Raw genomic sequence first — 18,755 nt, 5'->3', positions numbered from 1 at the left:
TTAATAATGCTGACTCAAGCTCTAATAATGTTAATAATGCTGACTCAGACTTTAATAATGCTGACTCAGACTTTAATAATGCTGACTCAGACTTTAATAATGCTGACTCAGGCTTCACTAATGCTGACTTAAGCTTTAATAATGTTAATAATGCTGACTCAGACTTTAATAATGCTGACTCAGGCTTTAATAATGCTGACTCAGGCTTTAATAATGCTGACTCAAGCTCTAATAATGTTAATAATGCTGACTCAGACTTTAATAATGCTGACTCAGACTTTAATAATGCTGACTCAGGCTTTAATAATGCTGACTCAGGCTTTAATAATGCTGACTCAAGCTCTAATAATGTTAATAATGCTGACTCAGGCTTTAATAATGCTGACTCAGGCTTTAATAATGCTGACTCAAGCTCTAATAATGTTAATAATGCTGACTCAGACTTTAATAATGCTGACTCAGACTTTAATAATGCTGACTCAGGCTTTAATAATGCTGACTCAGGCTTTAATAATGCTGACTCAAGCTCTAATAATGTTAATAATGCTGACTCAGACTTTAATAATGTTAATTATGCTGACTCAGACTTTAATAATGTTGACTCAGGCTTTAATAATGCTGACTCAGGCTTTAATAATGCTGACTCAGACTTTAATAATGTTGACTCAGGCTTTAATACTGCTGACTCAGACTTTAATAATGTTAATAATGCTGACTCAGGCTTTAATAATGTTAATAATGCTGACTCAGGCTTTAATAATGTTAATAATGCTAACCCATTAAGTTAACAATAGGTAAACTGTAAGTTTACAGCAGATTTACACTGCAATAGATTTAAAGTAGATCCAACAACAGATTACAGTAGGTTAACAGTAAATTACAGTAGATTACAATAGATTACAGTAGATTTACAGGATATCACAGTAGATTACAGTAGATTTACAGTAGGTTATAGTAGATTACAGTAGACTACAGTATAGTAACAGTAGGTCACAGAAGTTTAACAGCAGATTAACAGTAGATTACAGTAGATTCCACTAGATTTACAGTAGGTCACAGTAGATTACAGTAGATAAACAGTAGATAAACAATAGATTACAGTAGATCACAGTAGATTAACAGTAGATTAAAATAGATTAACAGTAGATTTACAGTAGATCACAGTAGATCACAGTAGATCACAGTAGATTAGCAGTAGATCACCGTAGATTACAGTAGATCACAGTAGATTAACAGTAGATTACAGTAGATTACAGTAGATTTACAGTAGGTCACAGTAGATTACAGTAGATAAACAGTAGATAAACAATAGATTACAGTAGATCACAGTAGATTACAGTAGATTAGCAGTAGATTACAGTAGATTACAGTAGGATACAGTAGATTGCAGTAGATTGACAGTAGATTCCAATAGAGTACAATAGATTACAGTAGATTACAATAGATTTAAAGTAGATCACAGTAGATTACAGTAGATTAACGGTAGATTACAATAGATCATAGTAGATTAACAGTAGATTAAGTAGATAAACAATAGATTACAGTAGATTACAGTAGATTTACAGTAGGTCACAGTAGATTACAGTAGGAGAAAGTAGATTGCATTAAATTAACAGTAGATTACAATAGATTACAGTAGATTATAGTAGATTAACAGTAGATTATAGTAGATTAACAGCAGGTTACAGTAGGTTACAGTAGATTACAGTAGATTTACAGTAGATTACAGTAGATAAACAATAGATTACAGTAGATTAACAGTAGATTCACAGTAGATCACAGTGGATTACAGTAGATTAGCAGTAGATTACAGTAGATCACAGTAGATTACAGTATGATACAGTAGATTACAATAGATTACAATAGATTACAGTAGATTACAATAGATTTAAAGTAGGTCACAGTAGATTACAGTAGATTAACGGTAGATTACAATAGATCATAGTAGATTAACAGTAGATTAAGTAGATAAACAATATATTACAGTAGATTACAGTAGATCTACAGCAGATCACAGTAGATTACAATAGATTTAAAGTAGGTCACAGTAGATTACAGTAGATTAATGGTAGATTACAATGGATCATAGTAGATTAACAGTAGATTACAGTGGATAAACAATAGATTACAGTAGATTACAGTAGATTTACAGTAGATCACAGTAGATTACAGTAGGATAAAGTAGATTGCAGTAGATTAACAGTAGATTACAATAGATTACAGTAGATTACAGAAGATTATAGTAGATTAACAGTAGGTTACAGTAGATTACAGTAAATTACAGTTGATTACAGTAGATTAACAGTAGATTATAGTAGATTAATAGTAGATTCCAGTAGATTCCAGTAGATTATAGTAGATTAACAGTAAATTACAGTTGATAACAGTAGATTAACAGTAGATTATAGTAGATTAATAGTAGATTCCAGTAGATTCCAGTAGATTACAGTAGATTAACAGTAGATTACAGTAAATTACAGTTGATTACAGTAGATTAACAGTAGATTATAGTAGATTAATAGTAGATTCCAGTAGATTCCAGTAGATTATAGTAGATTAACAGTAAATTACAGTTGATAACAGTAGATTAACAGTAGATTATAGTAGATTAATAGTAGATTCCAGTAGATTACAGTAAATTACAGTTGATTACAGTAGATTAACAATAGATTATAGTAGATTAATAGTAGATTCCAGTAGATTCCAGTAGATTACAGTAGATTAACAGTAGGTTACAGTAAATTACAGTTGATTACAGTAGATTAACAGTAGATTATAGTAGATTAATAGTAGATTCCAGTAGATTACAGTAGATTAACAGTAGGTTACAGTAGATTACAGTAAATTACAGTTGATTACAGTAGATTAACAGTAGATTATAGTAGATTAATAGTAGATTCCAGTAGATTCCAGTAGATTATAGTAGATTAACAGTAAATTACAGTTGATTACAGTAGATTAACAGTAGATTATAGTAGATTAATAGTAGATTCCAGTAGATTCCAGTAGATTAACAGTAGATTATAGTAGATTAATAGTAGATTCCAGTAGATTCCAGTAGATTCCAGTAGATTACAGTAGATTAACAGTAGGTTACAGTAAATTACAGTTGATTACAGTAGATTAACAGTAGATTATAGTAGATTAATAGTAGATTCCAGTAGATTAACAGTAGGTTACAGTAGATTACAGTAAATTACAGTTGATTACAGTAGATTAACAGTAGATTATAGTAGATTAATAGTAGATTCCAGTAGATTCCAGTAGATTACAGTAGATTAACAGTAGGTTACAGTAGATTACAGTAAATTACAGTTGATTACAGTAGATTAACAGTAGATTATAGTAGATTAATAGTAGATTCCAGTAGATTCCAGTAGATTATAGTAGATTAACAGTAAATTACAGTTGATTACAGTAGATTAACAGTAGATTATAGTAGATTAATAGTAGATTCCAGTAGATCCCAGTAGATTCCAGTAGATTAACAGTAGATTATAGTAGATTAATAGTAGATTCCAGTAGATTCCAGTAGATTCCAGTAGATTAACAGTAGGTTACAGTAGATTACAGTAAATTACAGTTGATTACAGTAGATTAACAGTAGATTATAGTAGATTAATAGTAGATTCCAGTAGATTCCAGTAGATTACAGTAGATTAACAGTAGGTTACAGTAGATTACAGTAAATTACAGTTGATTACAGTAGATTAACAGTAGATTATAGTAGATTAATAGTAGATTCCAGTAGATTCCAGTAGATTATAGTAGATTAACAGTAAATTACAGTTGATTACAGTAGATTAACAGTATATTATAGTAGATTAATAGTAGATTCCAGTAGATTATAGTAGATTAACAGTAGATTACAGTAGATTACAGTAGATTAAAGCTCTCTGTGTCTCTCAGGCAGGGGTGATCCGGACGGGTCAGGAGGAGTTTTTCATTGAGCCGTGGGATCGATGGAGGGCAGGAGGAGAGGAAGAGGGGGAGGACGAAGAGGAGGACGGACGACGACACATTGTTTATCGATCCTCAGCCATCATCAGGAAACAACAAGCTGTCAATCAAACTGATGCTGTCAATCAAGGTGCTGATGACTTCCTCCGAGGTGAGACACAAACACACCTGAGTCACGTCTCCATGTTTGTTCCAGTCCTGCTTACATCACATCACGTCATATTCAAGTCACCAGTTTGTTCAAGTAGCAGTCATGATGTCGGAGTCAGTGAGGTCATGGTCACATGATGAGGTCGGGAAGCTGTCAGAAGGTCAAGTTTAAGGAGTACGTTCAGGTTTCTTTGAGACACAAGGTCAAAGTTCATCAGGTCGTTTATATTCTGTTGCTCTGCACCAGCAAGGAGGGAACGTAATGTTTTTATCAACACATTAAAGTCTTTATGTGTCCGTTCAGACCCTCACAGCTCCTGGTTCAGGTTCAGGTCTCTATGGTTCAATATTGAAACATGCACAGAATATTTGACTATTTCCATACGGAAACAAGTGTTTCAGTCTTTAAACAACAACAGGTGGAGTCGGGACGGGAAGCTGCTCTCTGCTGTCTGAAGCTGTTTCAAATAGAGTTTACATGTTATTTACAGGAAGCAGCACGTCATGTATGTTCAAGTCAATAAGCAAAGATGGAAAGTAACTAAGTGAATTTACTCAAGTACTGTATATAAGTACAGTTTTGTACTTTACTGGAGTATTTCCTTGTGATGCTACTTTCTACATTTCAGAGGGAAATATTGTACTTTCTACTCCACTACATTTATTTGACAGCTTTAGTTACTTTTCAGATGAAGATTTGACACAATGGATAATATAACAAGCTTTTAAAATACAACACATTGTTAAAGATGAAACCAGTGGTTTCCAACCTTTTTGTCTTTTGACGTCTTACAAAAAGCAGTGTGTAGTCGGGGTCACATTTCACATGTCTATGAGTTGTTAACAGCTCCACCAAATAGTGATTTTTCCCTCTAAACTTCTCACATGCTTTCATTTCAATAAATGTTCAAATGATCCAATATTTCAGCAAAAATCAAAGATTAGAGAAAAAGTCCAAAAACTGAAAACAGATTTGTGTATCAGAACTTTGTTTTTTCTTCTTTCCTCTCCCATTAATCATCTCACCACCCCTCAGATTTATCTGCTGACCCTTTGGAGGGGCCCGACCCCTAGGTTGGGAACCACTGGACTAAACTAGCTAACTGTATATAAAGTAGTGTAAACTAGCTCCACCTCCAGCAGCTACAACAGTAACATGCTGCTCTAACACTGATGCTTCACTATTAATAATCTAATGATGTCATATATAATAATATATCAGTCAGAGGGACCAAACCACTACTTTTACTGCAATACTTTAACTACATCAAGCTCATAATACTTATGTACTTTTACTGCAATACTTTAACTACATCAAGCTCATAATACTTATGTACTTTTACTGCAATACTTTAACTACATCAAGCTCATAATACTTATGTACTTTTACTGCAATACTTTAACTACATCAAGCTCATAATACTTATATTATATTATATTATATAATTTTTCATGCAGAACTTTTACTTGTAATGAAGTATTTTTACATTGCTGATCTGGTACTTCTACTGCAGTAAATGATCTGAGTACTTCTTCCACTGAATAAATACTTCTGACTTCATTTGAGTCAGAACTCAGTTTCAATTTGAGAGTTTTTATCAGACGCTGACCTTCTCTTCAACTGTTACTGTGATAAATGAAACAACATATAAACTGTTCAGCAGGAAGGTCATTGAATTAATATTAAAGACATAGTTATGATTAATATCTCATACGTATTGAACCTTATTCATGAGAAGCTGAAAAATATTTATCACATAATAGTGTTGTAATTTGTGGTAATGATTTAGACTCATGGTAGGTCTGAATTATAACACATGTATCCATATTTAATCATATTTAAATGTTGTGTGGTACTGATCACAAACAAATAATAGAAATCATGTTGTAAACAAACACTGAACTGAACTGAACCATGTGGGTTTTTTTTTTTACAGTGTAAAATCCTTCAATATATCTGCAGAAGGAAAGAATCAAACTGAAAACAGAAAAATTGTTCCAGGAAACTTGGCAGAGCTGATGGCAGCTTCACAACAGACACACACACACACACACACACACACACACACAGAGCAGGCTGCGACGTGGCAGTCGGAGTCTCAGCGGTTCAGCGTTTGGGAGGTGGGGGTTTGAGCTCAGAGATGACGGATAGTTCAGCTCCTGAATCGTTCGTCCTCTCAGTCACCGACTCCTGAAATGCGTTTGTCTTCAAACAGCTTCAGCCAATGAGGAGAGACTTTTATTTTCACCTCAGTTCCCCTCAGACAGAGCCTCCGGCAGCAGAGAGTCTGTTTCTGTTCACTGATGTCATTTCCTTAACAACTGATTCAACAGATCCAAACAGATGTTGGATGATAAACGTGTTGTTGTTTACAGAGTGAGGGCATCAGTACACAATGTGAACACAGACAGATGACCACATCTGGATGGAGATCAGACTGAAGCTTCATGTGTGTTCAGAAGGTTGACTGGACGACATGTTTCATCTCAATAACAACATCCTGTCATGTTTTCATGATGCTGAGCGGCTGCTCTGCTCTCAGCAGCACTGAGTGCTAAAGTAAAAGCTAGCTACTCTGCTGCAGGCTGAAGGCTCATGATGGACGGAAAGATGTCTGACTTAAAGATGAAAAAATCTATTTCTGTTATCAGCTGATCAGGACTAAAACTATTGCTGAGTTTACAAAAGTTCATGTAAGAAACCCATGAGGCAACAAAGACCCTTATTGATCGTTAATAATCAGTCTATGAAGAGTTAATGACTGGTTTATAACTCACTATGATGTATCAATAACAGTCTATAAAGAGTTAATAACTGGTTTATAACTCACTATGATGTATCAATAGTTAATAACTGGTTTATAACTCACTATGATGTATCAATAGTTAATGACTGGTTTATAACTCACTATGATGTATCAATAGTTAATAACTGGTTTATAACTCACTATGATGTATCAGTAGTTAATAACAGGTTTATAACTCACTATGATGTATCAATAACAGTCTATATAGAGTTAATAACAGGTTTATAACTCACTATGATGTATCAATAACAGTCTATAAAGAGTTAATAACTGGTTTATGACTCACTATGATGTATCAATAACAGTCTATAAAGAGTTAATAACTGGTTTATAACTCACTATGATGTATCAATAACAGTCTATAAAGAGTTAATAACAGGTTTATAACTCACTATGATGTATCAGTAACAGTGTATAAAGAGTTAATAACAGGTTTATAACTCACTATGATGTATCAGTAACAGTGTATAAAGAGTTAATAACAGGTTTATAACTCACTATGATGTATCAATAACAGTCTATAAAGAGTTAATAACAGGTTTATAACTCACTATGATGTATCAATAACAGTCTATAAAGAGTTAATAACTGGTTTATGACTCACTATGATGTATCAATAACAGTCTATAAAGAGTTAATAACTGGTTAATGACTTACTATGATGTATCAATAACAGTTTATAAAGAGTTAATCACAGGTTTATAACTCACTATGATGTATTAATAACAGTCTATAAAGAGTTAATAACTGGTTTATAACTCACTATGATGTATCAATAACAGTCTATAAAGAGTTAATAACTGGTTTATAACTCACTATGATGTATCAATAACAGTCTATAAAGAGTTAATAACTGGTTTATGACTCACTATGATGTATCAATAACAGTCTATAAAGAGTTAATAACTGGTTTATGACTCACTATGATGTATCAATAACAGTCTATAAAGAGTTAATAACTGGCTTATAACTCACTATGATGTATCAATAACAGTCTATAAAGAGTTAATAACAGGTTTATAACTCACTATGATGTATCAATAACAGTCTATAACGAGTTAATAACAGGTTTATAACTCACTATGATGTATCAATAACAGTCTATAAAGAGTTAATAACTGGTTTATAACTCACTATGATGTATCAATAACAGTCTATGAAGAGTTAATAACTGGTTTATAACTCACTATGATGTATCAATAACAGTCTATAAAGAGTTAATAACTGGTTTATGACTCACTATGATGTATCAATAACAGTCTATAAAGAGTTAATAACTGGTTTATGACTCACTATGATGTATCAATAACAGTCTATAAAGAGTTAATAACTGGTTTATGACTCACTATGATGTATCAATAACAGTCTATAAAGAGTTAATAACTGGTTAATAACTCACTATGATGTATCAATAACAGTCTATAAAGAGTTAATAACAGGTTTATAACTCACTATGATGTATCAATAACAGTCTATAAAGAGTTAATAACAGGTTTATAACTCACTATGATGTATCAATGACAGTCTATAAAGAGTTAATAACTGGTTTATAACTCACTATGATGTATCAATAACAGTTTATAAAGAGTTAATAACAGGTTTATAACTCACTGTGATGTATCAATAACAGTTTATAAAGAGTTAATAACAGGTTTATAACTCACTATGATGTATCAATAACAGTCTATAAAGAGTTAATAACTGGTTTATAACTCACTATGATGTATCAATAACAGTCTATAAAGAGTTAATAACTGGTTTATAACTCACTATGATGTATCAATAACAGTCTATAAAGAGTTAATAACTGGTTTATAACTCACTATGATGTATCAATAACAGTCTATGAAGAGTTAATAACTGGTTTATAACTCACTATGATGTATCAATAACAGTCTATAAAGAGTTAATAACTGGTTTATGACTCACTATGATGTATCAATAACAGTCTATAAAGAGTTAATAACTGGTTTATGACTCACTATGATGTATCAATAACAGTCTATAAAGAGTTAATAACTGGTTTATGACTCACTATGATGTATCAATAACAGTCTATAAAGAGTTAATAACTGGTTAATAACTCACTATGATGTATCAATAACAGTCTATAAAGAGTTAATAACAGGTTTATAACTCACTATGATGTATCAATAACAGTCTATAAAGAGTTAATAACAGGTTTATAACTCACTATGATGTATCAATAACAGTCTATAAAGAGTTAATAACTGGTTTATAACTCACTATGATGTATCAATAACAGTTTATAAAGAGTTAATAACAGGTTTATAACTCACTGTGATGTATCAATAACAGTTTATAAAGAGTTAATAACAGGTTTATAACTCACTATGATGTATCAATAACAGTCTATAAAGAGTTAATAACTGGTTTATAACTCACTATGATGTATCAATAACAGTCTATAAAGAGTTAATAACTGGTTTATAACTCACTATGATGTATCAATAACAGTCTATAAAGAGTTAATAACAGGTTTATGACTCACTATGATGTATCAATAACAGTCTATAAAGAGTTAATAACTGGTTTATAACTCACTATGATGTATCAATAACAGTCTATAAAGAGTTAATAACTGGTTTATAACTCACTATGATGTATCAATAACAGTCTATAAAGAGTTAATAACTGGTTTATAACTCACTATGATGTATCAATAACAGTCTATAAAGAGTTAATAACTGGTTTATAACTCACTATGATGTATCAATAACAGTTTATAAAGAGTTAATAACTGGTTTATAACTCACTATGATGTATCAATAACAGTCTATAAAGAGTTAATAACAGGTTTATGACTCACTATGATGTATCAATAACAGTCTATAAAGAGTTAATAACTGGTTTATAACTCACTATGATGTATCAATAACAGTCTATAAAGAGTTAATAACAGGTTTATAACTCACTATGATGTATCAATAACAGTCTATAAAGAGTTAATAACTGGTTTATAACTCACTATGATGTATCAATAACAGTCTATAAAGAGTTAATAACTGGTTTATAACTCACTATGATGCAGCTGTCAGCAGATATAAGTGTCTATTAATGTATTACAGCTATAACTGTATATAAGTTGCTGCTGTATAAACTGATGTATTAATGTAAATATGTCTTCATAGGAGAAGTTATAATGAACACTAAACATTAATGATAAATAGGGGAGTTAACGTGTGTTCTTCAGTTTCCATATTGAGGCTGTTATGAACGCTGCGGCCTGCAGGGGACGCCAGCAGGACCAGTCTGGTTTCTGTCAGCCAATGAGAACACAGCTCATCTGTCTGTTAGCACTTAAACGTGAAACGACTTTGACCCTGAGATTCGTTCTGCTTCCCGCAAACTGATTTATTTACAGCTGAAACTCACCAACAGAAGCAAACATCTGTTCCTGTCTGTCGTCAGGTCATGATGACCAGTGTTACTCAGGAAGTAATGATATTACTTTACTTATTACTTGGTATCAGAGGTAATGTACAACGTTTAACCTGTTTATCCCTTTTGGCTCCTTTTAGAACTGAATCCACTTTATTGGAACAATAATTGTTTAATTACTATTTAATTTGTCATTTGGAGACAAGATGTGTTCTCTCTGTTCATGAACGATGCAGTGCAGCAAATCTGCTCAAAGATTTTGCAAAAAGATAAGAAGTTTAGGAATATAGGCCCAATGCCGGCTGTCATACATAAGAGGTTGTCTTTCAAGGCAAGTGTCCTTGACATCAGGACTTTGAGGGTTGGTAATAAAGTCCCATAACAACAGTTACCCCCCCCCCCGTGAGACACAGGCTGTTCAACTTGTTGATGGGAATTTCAGTGATTCTGGAAACGCCCTCGTAGAAGGAATTCAACGTTGTGGATGACGGCACCAGTAACCTTCTGTGGCTGACTTCCTCCACACGTTCTGATGCAGCTGGTGATTGACTATACACAGCTGGACGAAATCAGGCTAATTGTATGCAATGCACAGCTGTGATGATGGGGAAGAGTGGAAAGGGCTTCTGTGAGATCTGTAAAAGTCACATCTTCATCGCTGTCTTCTTCCAGTTCAGAATCAGACTCTGAATCAACAGGCTGATATATTTTAAAGGCCTTGACAAAATTTGATGCACAGCGGCTACAAGTTTGCCAAGCAGTCAAAATGATGAATGAATTTGTTCTATCGCTGCACCAATAAGATGCCTCTGATTGTTTTACATGCTATGGTGACCTCGTTGTGCTCCAGAGTGGAACTGTTGATCCAATGAACTGTTACACCCAGAAAGCTTTTGCTGTTAGCTGTCCAGATGTCAGCTGTGGTGGAAACAAACCCAGCGATGAGCTTCTTCAGATCTTGTCCGCTTAACCTCTCTTCACCACCGCGTCCTGCTCTGAAATCCAGTTTCTGTTGGTTAGCTGGAGTACAGAGAGGCCTGCCTGTCAGCGCTGTTTTTTCACGTTGCTGTGCTGCCGTATCAGATGCTTCCATAAATTAAATGTTGTATTTTTTTACTGTTGAAAGCAAAACTTTTTGTGACTCACGCAAAGTTTACAACAGACGACAATGTGCTTTGCATCTGTGACTGAGACAAACTCAAAATAATGACAATACTTCCAGCTGTCGATAGTATGCCTCTCCCATCCTCTCCTTTGTTTAGTTTCTCGGCTAGTAGCCAACGTGTCCTGCCCTGACCTGCCACGCCTACACGCCATCATACGATAGCCTACCAAGGACAAAAGACAAATTGCGTTCTGGCAATGCACTAACGCAGTGTTACTCGGAGGAGTGACTATAATATAATTAATGTTTTGGAAATTGTAATCTCTCACAATGACTTCATTACCGGGGAAAGTACGGGTTACTGCCCAACACTGGTGATGACTCAGCAGGTTTTAAACCGATGTGTAAATGATGAGGGACACAAAATGGACGGCAGTATTTGATTATTATTGAGGGCTGTTAAGATTCTACGAGGTTAGGGTCACTGAGAGGAAGCCTTTCTTTTTCAGAATTGCCCAGATCACATTCACACAGTTACACATTTAAACACCTGGAAGCTGCCCAGTATAACCACAGTCTGACTGGAGCAGATGGGGTTAAGAGCCTTGCTCAAGGGCACCTCAGTGCTCAGAGTTATCCTGCCAGTCCGGGGATTGAACCAAAGACCTTCCGGTCACAAGCTTGTTTCTCTAACCTTTAGGCGACCACTGCCCAAAATAAAAATAATGCTTAAAAATCTGCAAATTTTAGAAATCGATGTATTTGTGTGTGATTTATAGGCTTTATATAAATATACGTTATATTTATATCACTCCAATGACAAACAAAAATCTTTTTAACCTCACTGTAGGACTATAAAAATAACTGAGATGATTCTTTTGTTGTCTCCAGGTCCTCTTTTAGGGTCTTGGAGCCTGAAGCAGAATGTGTCGTGGTCTAAATCCAACTCAGCTCGACAACGACGCTACATCGAAGAGGCTGAACTGTTTAACATCGAGGTAAATTAACTGTTTATCACAGAGATGAACAAACTGTTAACTGAGTGTTTACTGAACTTTTTAACCTCTCTTCTCCTCCTCCAGGTTCTGTTAGCGGTGGATTATTCTGTTCTTCTGTTCCACGGCCGAGACCACATTCAGAAATATCTGCTGACGCTGATGAACATAGTAAGTAAAAACATGCACACGATTCTTTATTGAGTGGTAGAAGATGATGATGGTGCCTCAGTGAAAGGCAGTAGTTACCTAGTTTTATCTGGTGAACTGCTACTGAAAGGTGAACTCTGGCCTTCATAATCATTTTCAAATTCACAAAGCACATGTAGACTGGATTGTCCACCTTCAGGACCCTGCAACAGTAAAGAGCTGCTCGACTGTCCGACCACCAGGATCCAGCTTCCTCATCATGAACACAGTGATACTCTGATAACTGGAGCATACACAGCCACAACAGCCTGGCACCTCCTCCTCATGCTGGTCACCAGCCTGGTCACACTCTGCTGTGGGATGGCGTCCCATTCTTCAACCAGCATGAATGGGACGCCATCCCACAGCAGAGTGTGACCAGGCTGGTGACCAGCATGAGGAGGAGGTGCCAGGCTGTTGTGGCTGTGTATGGTTCTTCCACACGCTACTGAGGCTCCTGTTTGTTAAATGAATCAATTGTTAAATTGCCAATATGTCTTCAAACTTCAATCATCCAATCCACCAAACACCAAACAAGAGTCAATGGCAGAATAAGCTGTTTGGCATCGGCAGAGAAGATTTGGCAAATTTTTCATGGGCACAACCCACATACTCAGCTCTGCTGCTCATCCCACAAATGCATGTTCCTTACAAATGTGGCACCATTTAAATAAACAGGCTTTCCAACGGTATAAGATTTATTGCCAAGAAGCATCGTTACAACAAAGAAATAATCTACCAAACATTAATTTCCTTACTTTTTGTGCTACGTTTAGTTAAACAGTCTGGTCCATGATGGTTACAACACAACTCAACCACAGTTCTGCAGTGATTCTGGGAGATGTGATCTCAGACATCTGAGAGTAAAGCTGATATTAGATTCTTGCATTTCTCAATATGTAGACAGATAGATTAAGTGAATGATTGCTTCCAAGCATTACAGTTAATAAAGTACTTCTCTCTCTCTCTCTCTCTGTCTGTTCCAGGTTAACGAGATCTACCAGGATCATTCACTGGGAGCCAATATCAACGTCGTTCTGGTCAGAATCATCATGTTGTCTCCAACAAAGGTACTAACCCGTGACTTGCTTCTGGCCAGGACACTTTTCTGTAAAGGACACATGAAGCAGCATCCTCACTTACAACTCATTCCATGATAGTTTTCAAAGCTCATTTACATCTTGTCATCTATAATTTTTTGCCAAAAAACAATGTCACACAGAGCGTCCAGAAACGACATGTAAGCAGTGTTGAAGTTGTAAATAAACGGTGGGTAAACTTTAGCTCTCAGTTTGACTCATGTAGCTTTGGACTGAACTCAATATGTCTCACAGGAAAACAACTTTAAATTGTTTCTCCTGATTCAATAGTTAACTCACTTAACTATTTAAAAGTCTGACTTTAAAGTCCAGATAAATAAAAGAGGTCAGGGAGGTGGTGTTGCTGCAGTATTTCGATTCCAGCCACATATTAATTTAACTGAGCTGATATTTCTTTACTTTTCAGTGTGTTATTTAAAAGATTATTATTTGATGTGGTGAGTTTTAAATACTTTTGGATGTCCGTTCTCTGTGGTACTTCTGTGCTGAATGGATTCAGCACTAATCAGACCTTGTGCTGAGTTAAAGGCTGTTTATTGTTCATGTGAAGATAACATAATCCAGCAGAAGACACAACTGAGTGCAAGACATCATATTCAAACCCGTTAACTCTGCACGAGTGCCCCCAGAGGGCATGAACACCACTAAAGAGGATCCGAAACACAGCAGGCCTAATGTTCAACAGTGTCCCTCCGTCAGTCCCAGGAGCTGATCTCTGTGGGGAATCCCCAGAAGAGTCTGGAGAACGTTTGTGGCTGGTCGTATCTCCAGCAGAGGGAGCAGAGTCATGCCGAGCAGCACGACCACACCATCTACCTGACCAGGCAGGAGTTCGGCCCCTCTGGCATGCAGGGTACTACTGCTAATACTACCGCTAATACTACAAATACTACTACTGCTAACACCATCTACCTGACCAGGCAGGAGTTCAGTCCTCTGGTATGCAGGGTACTACTGCTAATACTACCGCTAATACTACATATACTACTACTGCTAACACCATCTACCTGACCAGGCAGGAGTTTGGCCCTCTGGCATGCAGGGTACTATTGCTAATACTACCGCTAATACTACAAATATTACTACTGCTAACACCATCTACCTGACCAGGCAGGAGTTCGGCCCCTCTGGTATGCAGGGTACTACTGCTAATACTACCGCTAATACTACATATACTACTACTGCTAACACCATCTACCTGACCAGGCAGGAGTTCAGTCCTCTGGTATGCAGGGTACTACTGCTAATACTACTGCTAATACTACATATACTACTACTGCTAACACCATCTACCTGACCAGGCAGGAGTTCAGTCCTCTGGTATGCAGGGTACTACTGCTAATACTACTGCTAATACTACATATACTACTACTGCTAACACCATCTACCTGACCAGGCAGGAGTTCAGTCCTCTGGTATGCAGGGTACTACTGCTAATACTACTGCTAATACTACATATACTACTACTGCTAACACCATCTACCTGACCAGGCAGGAGTTCAGTCCTCTGGTATGCAGGGTACTACTGCTAATACTACCGCTAATACTACATATACTACTACTGCTAACACCATCTACCTGACCAGGCAGGAGTTCGGCCCTCTGGTATGCAGGGTACTACTGCTAATACTACCGCTAATACTACATATACTACTACTGCTAACACCATCTACCTGACCAGGCAGGAGTTTGGCCCTCTGGTATGCAGGGTACTACTGCTAATACTACAGCTAATACTACATATACTACTACTGCTAACACCATCTACCTGACCAGGCAGGAGTTCAGTCCTCTGGTATGCAGGGTACTACTGCTAATACTACTGCTAATACTACATATACTACTACTGCTAACACCATCTACCTGACCAGGCAGGAGTACAGTCCTCTGGTATGCAGGGTACTACTGCTAATACTACTGCTAATACTACATATACTACTACTGCTAACACCATCTACCTGACCAGGCAGGATTTTGGCCCTCTGGTATGCAGGGTACTACTGCTAATACTACTGCTAATACTACATATACTACTACTGCTAACACCATCTACCTGACCAGGCAGGAGTTCAGCCCTCCGGCATGCAGGGTACTACTGCTAATACTACTGCTAATACTACATATACTACTACTGCTAACACCACCTACCTGACCAGGCAGGAGTTCAGCCCTCTGGAATGCAGGGTACTACTGCTAATACTACTGCTAATACTACATATACTACTACTGCTAACACCATCTACCTGACCAGGCAGGAGTTCGGCCCTCTGGCATGCAGGGTACTACTGCTAATACTACTGCTAATACTACATATACTACTACTGCTAACACCACCTACCTGACCAGGCAGGAGTTTGGTCCTCTGGTATGCAGGGTACTACTGCTAATACTACTGCTAATACTACAAATATTACTACTGCTAACACCATCTACCTGACCAGGCAGGAGTTCGGCCCTCTGGTATGTAGGGTACTACTGCTAATACTACTGCTAATACTACATATACTACTACTGCTAACACCACCTACCTGACCAGGCAGGAGTTCAGTCCTCTGGTATGCAGGGTACTACTGCTAATACTACTGCTAATACTACATATACTACTACTGCTAACACCATCTACCTGACCAGGCAGGAGTTCAGCCCTCTGGTATGCAGGGTACTACTGCTAATACTACCGCTAATACTACATATACTACTACTGCTAACACCATCTACCTGACCAGGCAGGAGTTTGGCCCTCTGGTATGCAGGGTACTACTGCTAATACTACCGCTAATACTAAAAGTACTATAAGACACTACGTAACTAGTAAGACAGGAGTTGCCCTCTAAATCGTCTCATATTACCACTAATACTAAAAGCACTACTACCACTAACATAATCTACCAGCCCAGGAAAAAGGTTGCTACTTCTTGCAGTACCTCTGTTACTTCTTCCACTACTGACACAAACACACCTCTGCTGTCTCTGACCCCTGATGACCTCTGACATCTGACCTTTTGACCTCTGTCTGCAGGTTATGCTCCAGTCACAGGAATGTGTCACTTGCATCGGAGTTGCGTCCTCGTCTTCGAGGACGGTTTTTCTTCGGCTTTTGTAGCTGCCCACGAAACAGGACATGTGTGAGACACACAACCACACACACACTTACAATAAATTCAAACTTGTTGGCTCTGGGAGTATTCAGACACAGTTTTACATCTTTACAAAATCATATTTAAGAACAATTAACAGTAACAAGAAGCACAAAATGATAACAGCCATAAATTATAAACTGTGTTTTCCTTTATATCTTGTAGCCTGTTAGCATTTTGTTAGCATTAGCATAAACAAATTAATATTTTATCAACTATCTAGAATTTGTACACTCAAATAAAATGGCAGACACTTAAAAATAGAAACAGATAGGTAGTGACTGCAGGCACAGACGGTGCCTCCAATCACTACCTATCGGTGTTTTCTGGTGGTTTCAGACTCCATCAGCAGTTAACTGACCAGTTAGACTAACCCTCTCTGAGTTAAACATGTGAACACGGTTGTAGAGACAGACTAGACTCACTTTCACTGAGGTTTATTCTCTTACATCAGAACACCTCAGAGTGGATTATTGTTAAAGGACGTACAGAAACGTGTGTGATGTGTGTGTGTGTCTCAGGTTAGGGATGGAGCATGACGGTGAGGCGAACGACTGTGCTGACGACGTGCCGTTGGGCAGCATCATGTCTCCGCAGGTTCAGGCCACCTTCCATCGATACCACTGGTCCCGGTGCAGCTGGAGGGAACTGCACAAATACCTGGAGTGAGTTCTGGTTACTGCTAATAATATTATTAACATCCTAACTGTAAGCAGCAGAAACTAAACTGTAGAAATAAAACTTCTTTTATAGTTAATTTAATTCCTTTTGTCTCAGAATGAGTGTATGTCCACCAACAAACTCTCTGTGTTTCTGTCTCTGCAGTAAGTATGACTGTCTCCGTGACGACCCGTTCAACCATGATTGGCCGGCTCAGCCCCAGTTGCCGGGGTTTCAGTACTCGATGGACCAACAGTGTCGTTTTGACTTTGGACCTGGATACAGTATCTGTACCGTGGTACGTCTACCTGTCTTTCTGTATCCAGATCTTTGACCTCTTAACTCATTTTAATCTCATTGAGATTAAAATCTCTTTTGCAGGAGCGTCCAGGCAGCAACATTAAAACACGTAAAACAGACACAACCGATATAAAACAATGAAATCACAAATAAAATTACAATAAACTAGAATTGGGGCGGCCCGGTAGCCTAATAGTTGCGGTGCAACCCTCCCAGAAGCCCTGCTGTCATTGGCTGTTCAGCAGACATCAAAGCTTCTGTTCAACCTTCAGCACAACAGCAGAAGGTTCCCTCCTCATATAAGATCTCATCTCTTTTTGCAGTTTTAAAATAAAATTAAGGAAACTTTGAGGTAAAAAATGTGTCCACCATATTTTCACTTTCTGCTACTTTAAAAGTCATTATTTTCTGTTTTGTTTTCGAAGAGAAACATGATATAAAAATAATGAATGAACATCAACTTATCAAGTTTCTGTCCTCAAATATTTCAACCTGTTTTAGGATTAATCCAGAAATATCTCCAAACAGGAAACACTGAAGCAGGTCGCTGCAGTAAAGAAAATAAAAGATTCCTGATAATATAAACTCTAAAATGAGTTGATATGACGATTAATTATTGAATTGTCCCCCTTAGTTTCACCGTCTGTTACTCACATCCAAATATTCCAGCCGGAAACAGGAGTTTAATATTTGATGTTTTTAGTCTGACTGACGTGTCAAGATGTGTTTTGGGGTTTCATCTCCTCGGACGTTACACGAGAAACATTTGATGACGTCACTCAGAAAAGTTCATCAGGATCCATTTAAACAAACAGTCTGAGTGAGATGACGTCTCGATGCTGAAATGAGTTTAAAGGCTGGTTGGCTCGGATTTAAAGAGTCAGAATCTGGAGTTTTATGAGGATTTTAAGCAGATTTCCACACTGCTGTGGTTCTTCTGCTGCCGTCTG

The 18,755-nt window shown here is 36.8% G+C and overlaps 1 protein-coding gene and 1 long non-coding RNA gene across 3 annotated transcripts in view; one reads left to right on the top strand and one right to left on the bottom strand.

Annotated features, from left to right (window-relative positions):
* The window catches only part of LOC122995369 (A disintegrin and metalloproteinase with thrombospondin motifs 2-like), a 48,999-nt gene that overhangs the window by 19,500 nt on the left and 10,744 nt on the right, over window positions 1-18,755 (top strand). For both annotated transcript variants that reach the window (XM_044370577.1, XM_044370576.1), the window contains exons 3-10: window positions 3,910-4,111; window positions 12,316-12,422; window positions 12,507-12,590; window positions 13,595-13,678; window positions 14,408-14,561; window positions 16,728-16,833; window positions 17,367-17,510; window positions 17,671-17,803. In XM_044370577.1, coding sequence (XP_044226512.1) covers window positions 3,910-4,111; window positions 12,316-12,422; window positions 12,507-12,590; window positions 13,595-13,678; window positions 14,408-14,561; window positions 16,728-16,833; window positions 17,367-17,510; window positions 17,671-17,803 — 1,014 coding nt within the window. The remainder of the gene's footprint in view (window positions 1-3,909; window positions 4,112-12,315; window positions 12,423-12,506; window positions 12,591-13,594; window positions 13,679-14,407; window positions 14,562-16,727; window positions 16,834-17,366; window positions 17,511-17,670; window positions 17,804-18,755) is intronic.
* LOC122995371 overlaps window positions 13,631-18,755 on the bottom strand; it is a 10,056-nt gene continuing 4,931 nt past the window's right edge. Inside the window, exons 2-3 of the long non-coding RNA XR_006406786.1 lie at window positions 16,668-16,811; window positions 13,631-13,716 (exon numbers count right to left, since the gene is read on the bottom strand). This is a non-coding gene — a long non-coding RNA (uncharacterized LOC122995371). The remainder of the gene's footprint in view (window positions 13,717-16,667; window positions 16,812-18,755) is intronic.

This window comes from Thunnus albacares, chromosome 13, assembly GCF_914725855.1.
Source record: "Thunnus albacares chromosome 13, fThuAlb1.1, whole genome shotgun sequence".
In the NCBI taxonomy this organism is placed as follows: Eukaryota; Metazoa; Chordata; class Actinopteri; order Scombriformes; family Scombridae; genus Thunnus; species Thunnus albacares.
This window is presented reverse-complemented; position numbering and strand designations above follow the sequence as displayed.